The 11,184-nt window shown below is 41.0% G+C and overlaps 1 protein-coding gene across 1 annotated transcript; it reads left to right on the top strand.

Annotated features, from left to right (window-relative positions):
- Window positions 1–746: 746 nt before the first annotated feature.
- Window positions 747–1,531, top strand: H1-2 (H1.2 linker histone, cluster member). Its single transcript, XM_004043378.5, has one exon. The coding sequence runs from the start codon at window positions 813–815 to the stop codon at window positions 1,452–1,454; it is 642 nt and encodes a 213-aa protein (XP_004043426.1). The 5' UTR covers window positions 747–812; the 3' UTR covers window positions 1,455–1,531.
- Window positions 1,532–11,184: the final 9,653 nt, after the last annotated feature.

Raw genomic sequence — 11,184 nt, 5'->3', positions numbered from 1 at the left:
CCAGACCTCCTGCCTTACACAACTCAGAGGGGGACCTCAGAGCTTTTTAAAAAGAGCCCAATTTCTCGCCTGTAGAGAAGTGAAAAGGATGCCCCGCCCCCATCTATGAAAAGAGGGATTTGATAGTTTCAATGTCTTCAAATCAAAGATTTAAGTGTGTAGCCCCCCACCACCCCGGACCCTACCAAGGCTCATGAACCCCCTCCCATCCCGCCCTAATTGCTTTGGACTGGCCGTGGAATCCTTGTCCCAGTCCACAGTTCCTGTGCGACTGCACGAAGAATTCACAGAGGACCTGTGTTACTTCCCTTGTGAAGAAACAGAATTATCATGAAAATTTAGGTGGAAACCATTTCGCTTTTTTCTTCAAAAATAAGGGAAGCATGTGCCCAACCACCCCTGGGAAAAAGAACTTTCAGGGGCAAAGGAGCGAACAGGTAATTTATAAGAAAAACAGAAAGTGGTCTCTGACTGCCCCATACTTCCTTCGGAGTTGGGGGAATTGGGGACGCCTGGACGCGTTGTTTTTGTGTGTGTGGAAAAAATAAATGAAGAGCATGAAGCCCGAGGCTTCTGAGATCCTTTCCTGACCAAACCCAAGTGATTTGGTGCGGGGAATTTTAATATTTTTCCCCTTTTGTGAGGTGGAACAAACACAACTTGGGAGCAGCGCAGCGGCTCAGAGCCTGCCAGCCAGGCGGGCGACCAGAGCACCAATCAGAGCGCGCCTGCGCTCTATATATACAGCGGCCCTGCCGAGACGCTGCTTCATCGGCGCTTTGCCACTTGTACCCGAGTTGTTGACTCTCAACATGTCCGAGACTGCTCCTGCCGCTCCCGCTGCCGCGCCTCCGGCGGAGAAGGCCCCTGTAAAGAAGAAGGCGGCCAAAAAGGCTGGGGGGACGCCTCGTAAGGCATCCGGTCCTCCGGTGTCAGAGCTCATCACCAAGGCTGTGGCCGCCTCTAAAGAGCGCAGCGGAGTTTCTCTGGCTGCTCTGAAAAAAGCGTTGGCTGCCGCCGGCTATGATGTGGAGAAAAACAACAGCCGTATCAAACTTGGTCTCAAGAGCCTGGTGAGCAAGGGCACTCTGGTACAGACAAAAGGCACCGGTGCTTCTGGCTCCTTTAAACTCAACAAGAAGGCAGCCTCCGGGGAAGCCAAGCCCAAGGTTAAAAAGGCGGGCGGAACCAAACCTAAGAAGCCAGTTGGGGCAGCCAAGAAGCCGAAGAAGGCGGCTGGCGGCGCAACTCCGAAGAAGAGCGCTAAGAAAACACCGAAGAAAGCGAAGAAGCCGGCCGCGGCCACTGTGACCAAGAAAGTGGCTAAGAGCCCAAAGAAGGCCAAGGTTGCGAAGCCCAAGAAAGCTGCCAAAAGTGCTGCCAAGGCTGTGAAGCCCAAGGCCGCTAAGCCCAAGGTTGTCAAGCCTAAGAAGGCGGCGCCCAAGAAGAAATAGGCGAACGCCTACTTCTAAAACCCAAAAGGCTCTTTTCAGAGCCACCACTGATCTCAATAAAAGAGCTGGATAATTTCTTTGGTATCTGCCTTTCTTTTCTTGTTCTGCCCTGTTACTTAAGGTTATTCGTATGGGAGTTAACTGAGGTATCAGACGAATTGGGTGACGGGGTTGGAGAGTGGCCGTGGTGAGGTTACAGCATTTAAAACTTTATTGCGGCTTCTAGGTCCCTGACCGGAGGCTTTTCTCGCTGGCGGATGGTTTTGGGATGGCAGTCAGTCCCGCCCCAGGCCTGTGAACGGCAGAAAAGACCGCAAAACAAGAGCGAATTTCTTAGTCTAAAGGGAAGTCCGGATTGGACTAAAAAATTTTCAAAAGTCCCGCCCTGCTCCCGGGTTGGTCCGTTTCTTCTAGTACATGACTTTCATTCTGTATTTAATTGGATGGTGGCAAACGTTGCTTGTTCTGTGTTTTGCTTTACTGTGACTTAAAAGTTTTGACTCTTTTCTCTTTATTAACGTCTGGGATTTCGGACGCTTTCCATGTTGTTGGTAGTCAAGTTGATGTCTCCTGGAGGTAGTGGCAACATCCAGCCCTGGGAGGAGAGTGCGTGCAGATACCTTTGTCCTACATTCCTCTGCTGTTAATTTCTCATTCCTGTGGCAACGAAGGAATGCATTTAAAAAACAGCCACAACATCGGCAATAGCCCTTCCTCCACCCAAGGCAATCGTGGACCTAGGGAGTTATTTGTTCCACATGTCATGTAGCGTTCCGCTAAACTGACAGGTTTGAGCGTATCGATTTTGAGCGTATCGAAAGCACAACTTTTAGCCAGCCATTTTGTCCTCGCATGACGACGGTTGCTTATCCTGTTTAGACAGACAGCAACATTTAAAAATCGAAGTTCCTTTAAACGTATTTTGTTTGGCAGTCCAAATGTTTCTATGCAGAAAACAAAGTATTTGTACTATTAACTATTTAGAGTGTATGGATAAATGGGAGACATTTCTAATAAAGGCCTTCGTTAATGGTTCCCTCTGTTTGACATCCATGGTGCTTCTGAATACAGAAAGCCTAGCGTCTTATATTCGCTTCTTTTAAAATCTGGTGGGCACATTTTGGTAAGACCTAAATTATGGGGACTGGGGCTTCTGGAGATAAGCTGCTCAATTATTCTACCATCTCCACAATGATTAATGTAGTGAGTTAATTTGTTAGTGATAGTGACCACGGATTCATCCCAAGAAAGAGAGAAAGGGGAGGGAGGCAAGCAGAGAGACAGGAAGACAGAGGCAGGGAAGAAGGAAAAAACATTCTCCCATGGTTTAAGTAATTTTGTGTTGTTAATTTTACATTACAACACGGTTTAACATGGTGAACCCTCTATTTTGGTGTAAGGTTTAATATATGGACATATTTTCTCCCAAGACCATTTATGAACTTTCATTTCTGCTTCCCCCTTCTTCCTCCCGTGCCACCCGCCACGCTCCTATCAATTTTGGCTGTTTTGTCATAGGCTAATACGCTACAATTTCATGGACAGTTGGACTGTCTTAGGTTTCTCAGGTTTCTATTTTGTTCCTTTAGTCATTCCCACAGTTCTTAAGGTAGAATTGTACTGTTTTAAACATTGTGTTGTGTGCTATCCTCAATGCTGAGATGATTATGTGACAAATGGCAGGTGTTCAACTAATACCTAAATGTGTAGTATCTTATCAAGCCTAATGCTACTTCACAATGCCTACCTACTCCATTCACCTCACTTTATCTCATTACAGGCATTCTATCATCTCACATCATCACAAGTAAAACTGTAAGCTATTTTGAGAGAGATCACAGTCATATAATTTATATTTATATTTATTTATTTATTTATTTATTTATTTATGAGACGGAGTTTCCCTCTGTCACCCAGGCTGGAGTGCTATGGCACGTTCTTGGCTCACTGCAACCTCCGCCTCACGGGTTCAAGCGATTCTCCTGCCTCCGCCTCCCGCGTAGCTGAGATTACAGGGGCCTGCCACCATGCCCGGCTAATTTTTGTATTTTTAGTAGAGACGGGGTTTCACTAAGTTGGCCAGGCTGGTCTCGAACTCCTGACCTCAGGTTATCCGCCCACCTCGTCCTGCCAAAGTGCTTAGATTACAGGCGTGAACCACCGTTCACAGACTCAAATCATTTTTATTACAGTATATTGTTATAATTGTTGTTTTATTATCAGTTATTGCTAATCTCTTACAGTGCCTGATTTATAAATTAAATTCATCATTGCCATGTGTATATAGAAAAAAACAGTGTATATACGGTTCAGTACTATCTGTGGTTTCAGGCATCCACTGGGCGTGCAGTTTATTAAACATGCATTAACCGAGATGTTGCAACGTGACTTTAATAGCAGATAGAGCTAATTTTCTCTCATTACTCTTCTTTTTCAGAATTTTCCTGGTTATTCCATTTTTTATTTTTCCATATGTATATTAAGATCCCTTCCACCTCCTCCTGTTTCTCCATCTCAATATCAAACAATTAAAAAAAAAAAAAAGGCTGGGCGCAGTGGCTCACGCCTATAATCCCAGCTCTTTGGGAGGCCTAGGTGGGTGGATCACGAGGTCGGGAGTTCAAGACCAGCCTCGCCAAGATGGTGAAATCCCGTCTCTACTAAAAGTATAAAAATTAGCCAACCATGGTGGCAGGCTCCTGTAATCCCGGCTACTCGGGAGGCTGAGGCAGAGAATTGCTTGAACCCGGGAGGCGGAGGTTGCAGTGAGGCGAGACCTTGCACTCCAGCCTGGGCGACACAGCGAGACTCCGTCATAAAAAAAAAGCCGGAAGCAGTGGCTCACGCCTGTAATTCCAGCACTTTGGGAGGCTGAGTCAGGCGGATTACCTGAGGTTAGGAGTTCAGGACCAGCCTGGCCATGAAAATACAGCCTGGCCATGAAAACACACAATAAATTAGCTGGGCGTGGTGTCACACACCTGTAATCCTAGCTACTCGGGAGGCTGAGACAGGAGAATCACTTGAACCCAGGAGGCAGAAGTTGCAGTGAGTTAAGATGACGCCACTGCACTCCATCTGGGCAACAGAGCCAGACTCTCTCTCAAAAAACTAAATAAATAAAGTTATGGTACATTGAACTTCTGTGTTCCTTTCTCCCTTAGATACTTTCATGGCTACCCATTTAATTGATGTTCTTATCATCTCCAAGAGTTAGTCAGGAGAGGAATCAACCCAAGCAAAAATAGCTGATTTTCTAATTTTCCTTCAATGCCCTTTGGGGTCTTAATCTATTTGATTTATGTACTTTCAATTAATCCTAACCTCGAATGTCTTCTGCAAACATGTTTCCACAGATGAAACTCGTCAAATGAAACACATTCCTTTAATTTATAGAGTTAAAAATTAGAAAAATTTTCAATTCTACTTGGCCTTTAGATTCAGTCTTCCATATGTTTTCTCAATTTTGTTCATGCTCTTTAGTTTTGTTTTATTCCATCACAATTGTTCACATAGCTTACTGGCTTAGGTCTAATGAACCATTCATTTGGAAATTAAAATTGGCCATTTTAAGATGAAAAAGATTCTTGCCTCAATTTTACTTAGTTTTTGAAACTGTCAATGAGGACACATGTTTTTCTGTACTCTTAGATTCACTAAGTAGGGTCTTGCAAATTTAACTGACAAAGGACAGATTAACATGCGAAAAAAAAAGCATACAATTTTATTAGTATATTACATGCACAGAGTTCCCAAAGAAAAAAAAATTGAAACCTTAAAAAAGCGGTTAGACTCACGGACTTATACACCATTCCAACAAAGGAAAGGGAGTTTGCACTTCATGGGATGACGAATTTGGGAATGTGACAAGGAAATAAATACATGGGCAATAAAAACCATGGAAGATAAAATGAAAGATAGAAATAATTGTAGTAAGGTTTGTTTTTGCAGATTGATCTCAGTGCCAACCTTCCATATCTAGTGATAAGAATTGCTCTCTTTTTCCTGGCATAGCAGTTGGGGACACTTTTACAAGGGAAATTTCTGTCACCTTCACAAAGGGAAATTTGGGTAAAGAGAAGACAGAGACCTCTTCCTACACCTGTTGATTTTCAATTGCCTTCAGCTGAAAATAACTTTTATGCCAAAGTAGAATAATTTGGGGGTGACATCCTGATATTCTTCAAACCTTATATTTAATTTCACATTAGTAATTATATCATTTTTGATTTTTAAATTAGTTTTATAAAATAATTTTGAAAAACGGTAATAATTTTCAAATAATTCCAGAAACACTGCTGATATGCCAAAAACATCAATGAATATTGCATAAACAACTGATAATTCAACCATGAAAATTTATGACATTGTTCTTGTGTGATAAAACTATGAGTAACATAAAAACTAGAGGCTACTTGTAATGCATTATTCCAAACTTTCTGTTTTTTATTTATTTATTTATTTATTTATTTTGAGACATAGTCTCTCTCTGTCACCCAGGTTGGAGTGCAATGGCGTGATCTTGGTTCACTGAAGCCTCCACTTCCCCGTTTCAAGCAATTCTGCTGCCTCAGCCTCCTGAGTAACTGGGATTACAGGCACCTGACACCAAACCCGGCTAATTTTTTTGTATTTTTAGTAGAGATGGGGTTTCACCATGTTTGCCAGTCTAGTCTCGAACTCCTGACCTCAGTGATCCACCTACCTCGGCCTCCCAAAGTGCTAGGATTACAGGCGTGAGCCACCATGCCCGGCGCATTATTCCAAACTTTCATACACAGTGCTATCATGGCTACAAATTGAAGTATCATATTATACACCCCTAGGCAAAGCTCTGGATATTTTGGCTATATAAGCCGGAGGGAAATGTAGTAAGGGCATTGTGGTTGAAATTCATACTAGAGATGAACAGGCCCAGTGCAAGACAGAATTACATCACTAAAGGATATCAGAAGAGAATAGGGATTTAGGGTACAGTGGCAACAACAGTTTTGGAACTAGCATTTTTTGAGCACTTATTTACAATATGCCAAGCACTGTTGCTGATTACTCTATATTTATTTTCAAACACATTCTTGTCACAGCACTTTGAAGTAAGTGCCATTGTCATTCCCACTTCAGGGTGAAGGACTAAAGCTTGGTGTCATTAAGGATGTAGCTAGTTAGCTGTGTGTGTGTGTGTGTGTGTGTGTGTGTGTGCGCGCGCATTTTTTTTTTTAATTTAAAGTCAATAAATTTTTATTTGAAGAATTTCACATCAAGGTAAACTTTGTTCCTCTAAAGAGCTGGAGTCAAAATGTATCTTCAAAAGATTCATCTTCAAGTTAGCCCTTAAACTGATGCTTAATCCACAGTTGTCAGCCCACAGTTCTTTTATTTTGACTTTTTTTTTTTTTTTTTTTTTTGAGACGGAGTCTCTCACTGTCACCCAGGCTGCTGGGCAGTGGCGTGATCTCGGCTCGCTGCAACCTCTGCCTCCTGGGTTCAAGTGATTCTCCTGCCTCAGCCTCCTTAGTAGCTGGGACCACAGGTGCATGCCACCGTGCTCGGCTAATTTTTGTATTTTTATTAGAGACAGGGTTTCACTATGTTGGCCAGGCTGATCTCGAACTCCTGACCTCATGATCCGCCTGCCTCAGCCTCTCAAAGTGCTGGGATTACAGGTGTGAGCCACTGCACCCGGCCTTATTTTGCCTTCTTTAATCTCCATTTGAACATGGATATACTAATGAAAACTACAACATTCTTCACCAAAAATCTTTGGGATTTAATTTCTTCAACCACTTTACTTTGGGGTCATTTTAAGATTAGGTGTATCTGCCTGGTTCTCAATTTGACACCCTTTCTCTCTAAACATGAATGAGTTCCAATCATATTTATTCCTAAGCTATCACACTCAAATATACTACAGATCTGTGTAATATGCCAAAAGTTAAGGTGAAAAATTAAATTATTAGGTATTTCATACTTTTGCTAGTTTTTGATCTGTGAGTGAATATAACTATCCTCTATGTCCTGGCACTGTTCCTCAGAAACATAGGGTCCACATATGTAATTTTAAATGTTTTAGTAGGCACATTTTAAAAAGTGAAAAAAGAAATCTATTTTAATGATTTGAATCCAGTGTAACCAAAAATTGTTTCAACAAGGTATCTAATATTAAAATATCGAGTTTTTGCTTTGTTATTTTACTAGGTCTTTGAAATCTGGTGTGTATTTTACACTTAAAGCACATCACAGTTTGGAGTAGCCACATTTCAATGCTTAATAGTCACATATGGTTAGTGGCTACTATCTTGGACAGGACAGCTTTTATACTCTGGGAAAACACAAGCAAATACTTGCTCTGCAGCAGAATCCAGATGTTTTCCAAGAAAACACTTTTTCTGACCTGTTCCTGAAACCCAGGTAGTGTCTCTAATACTTTATATTTCATTGGTTTGTCCTGTTGTAACCACCCAACGGGCTCTCCTTGTCCACTTCCTAGACAGAGCTGATTTATCAAGACAGGGGAATTGCAATAAGGAGCCAGCGGTACAGGAGACTAGAGTTTTATTATTACTCAAATCAGTCTCCTTGAGAATTTGGGGACCAAAGTTTTTAAGGATAATTTGATTGTAGGGGACCAGTGAGTCGGGAGTGCTGCTTGGTTGGGTCAGAGATGAAATTATAGGGAGCCTAAGCTGTCGTCTTGTGCTTAATCAGTTCCTGGGAGTGGTGGGGTGGGGGGCTCAAGACCAGGTAATCCAGTTTATCTATATGGGTGGTGCCAGCTAATCCATTGTGTTCAGGGTCTGCAAAATAGCTCAAGCATTGATCTTAGGTTTTAAAATAGTGATTTTATCCCCAGGAGCAATTTGAGGAGGTTTAGAATCTTGTAGCTTCCAGCTGCATGACTCCTAAACCATAATTTATAATCTTGTGGCTAATTTGTTAGTCCTGCAAAAGCAGTCTGGTCCCCAGGCAGGAAAGGGGTTTGTTTCTGAAAGGGCTGTTATTGTTTTTGTTTCAAAGCAAAACTATAAACTAAGCTCCTTCCAAAGTTAGTTAATCCCAAACTCAGGAATGAAAAGGACAGCTTGGAGGTTAGACGTTAGATGGAGTCGGTTAGGTAAGATCTCTTTCACTGTAATGATTTTCTCAGTTATGATTTTTGCAAAGGCAGTTTCACTGTCCACTTTACCTCACATCAGGCCTCTGGCTAGAGGATTCCAACAATACTTAGGCCAGGACACCACCATGTCTCCTTATCCACCCTGAGGGAGTCCAATTTCTGAAACAAAGGAAACTATATATGATAGTATGAAACTATATATGAGAAGGAAAATTATATATGATAATCAATTTTAGGGTTATCTTATTGATTAGAAGATATTAAAGTGTGACACTGCCTGGCAATGATACCTGCTGGTAGTAAGAATTTGGCGAATTTAGTGAAATTCCTGAGGCTGAACCTCCACTTCTGTAAAATGGAGACAGTGAGATAATTTGCCTTACAATGCTGAAGTAAGAATTTTACACAATAATTCAGACCAACCACTTCATGTGGTACTTGGCCCATGGAAGACTATCAATGACAGTTTATAGTTTATACTATTAATGAATCCTTTGTTTCATTGTTATTTCCTTCTACACATTGGCCTCTCTAAAAGAAGGTAATATTCAATACAAATAAAGTTATAACAGCTTGCAGAGTTGTCCCAGGGAACTCACTTAACCACTGAAGTGTTCAAATTGCTTAAGGTTGACTTTATATTCTCCTGAGTAACCTTTGTCCTTCTGGTATTTCTTCTGAGAACAGCACCACCATCCAAAGCATCATGCAAACAGTGGTCATCCCAGACCAGTAATTCTCAACTCACAGGGTGCTCCTGCAGAGATGTATTTGAATAGAGTGGTAGGATGCTGAAGAAGGCCACGTAAAATTTGGCCAGTGATCTGAGGCAGATTTATCCTGAAGCTAATGAAACACAAGTGTAAGGGCTTGTACTTCCAAAGTGCAGAGAGGGGCCCTACAAATGTGTTAGTCTCTCTCTCTCTCTGATTTTAAAATTTGCAGTATTAAGGTACTTTAATCACGGATGGTTCAGACTGCTATTTTCACTCAATCCTCCTTTTTATTAAAATTCACCATTGTCTGATTATGTTGGAATCCTGATGAAAATATTTGGAATTTGAGTAAGAGAAAGTTTAGTTGAAGATGTATCTAGTATGGGGATAATAAGTTACGTGATTTGCATATGTGTTCATGTGTACTTCAATCGTTGCCAGCCAAGCTGACGTAAGAATGGCTTCAAGGAATGTTCCTACTGCTCACTGGAATAACTCACCTAAATTCCTGGCAAGATGCAGGTCTAGATAAAATGTTATGACATCTAAGTATTCAAAACACCTTCCCAGCACTGAGAGTGAGTGTCTAGTGGAGAGTAGAAATGTATAGAGCCAGAAGCTAGTCTGGAAAGAATTCTTACAAAGTTTACAACTTACATGTGAAAGGAGCTTGACAGAGGATTTTCCAAATTTGAAAACAATCCTAAAAACTTACTTGACGTTACCAATAATGTGTTTTGAAACTGAAATACTTCTAAGTTATAAAGAAAACATATTATTAGCCACCCTGGAGGAAAGATTGAATTCTATTTCCATTACCTATAGACAACATTACAAAATAATTTCGATCTGAAGATGGAATCAGAGTATTCAGTCAAAACTACAGGAAAATATACTTGGTAGTGTCATATTCAGAAGTTAATAAAATATGCTATTTTCTGAATTTTGTGATGGCTGTTGTTTTGTCAGCTTTTATAAAATTGGAATTTGATTTTATTTTCCCATTATGAATTTATATTTACAGTCTGCAGTACTTTTGCATTTTTAATTTTACATTATAGTTTTTAATAGTTAACAAGTTGTAAAAGGTTTGATCCCCAGAAAACCTTGATCTACCCCATCAGTTAAGTATACTAATATATTTAGAAAATGGATGAAATCAGCATTTGAATACATTTTTAAATATTTATTAAAAGAGGACATGGGTAAAAGAGCTTTGCAGTTGCCACCCTTCATTCTCAAATTCCCTGGATAAGGATGACCGCATAATCTTTGGATGATCATACGCAAGTCTTGTGTATTTGTTACGTAAATCTATTTAGTGGACTTTTGGTAGTGTGTACTGAGGCCAGTTTCTTCCACCTGAGCTCTGAATCCACCTCCAGCAGCCCAAAACCAATACTGAATTTTGGGGTCAGATATTGTTTTTGTGGACTTAGGTAACTATACACACATTGTCTTTATGATAGCTTTAATAATACTGCCATCAGACCTAAAATTGTCACGTGGATTAAAAGGAGTGACGGTGTCCCCAGGAGCCTGTTTCAATATGTAAGTATGAACACATATACATGTTAAAAAGACCCCTAGGAATTTTTTAACAAGGGCAAAACAGTAACTCAGCTTGTTTTCTCGCAGTAAAACCGGTTGAAAAGGCCTGATAGACTTGTCTGCAGTTATAAAACGTGTGTAGTTTTCACCTTTACATCTCCGGGAAACTAACAGACAAACGAATTGGTTACAACTGTTTTTAAGTGAAATTGTAAGTGGCTCTGAAAAGAGCCTTTTCAATGAGGAAGAAACGGGTAGACTTATGCCCTTTCCCCACGGATGCGACGTGCCAGCTGGATATCTTTGGGCATGATGGTGACGCGTTTAGCGTGAATAGCGCACAGATTGG

Source organism: Gorilla gorilla, chromosome 5 (assembly GCF_029281585.2).
Source record: "Gorilla gorilla gorilla isolate KB3781 chromosome 5, NHGRI_mGorGor1-v2.1_pri, whole genome shotgun sequence".
Lineage (NCBI taxonomy): Eukaryota > Metazoa > Chordata > Mammalia > Primates > Hominidae > Gorilla > Gorilla gorilla.
The sequence above is the reverse complement of the archived record's forward strand: the minus strand, read 5'-3'. Positions and strand labels throughout refer to the sequence as shown.

Coding starts and splice junctions, on each gene's coding strand:
- H1-2 (XM_004043378.5), top strand. CDS start 813: ATGTCCGAGACTGCTCCTGCCGCTCCCGCTGCCGCGCCTCCGGCGGAG.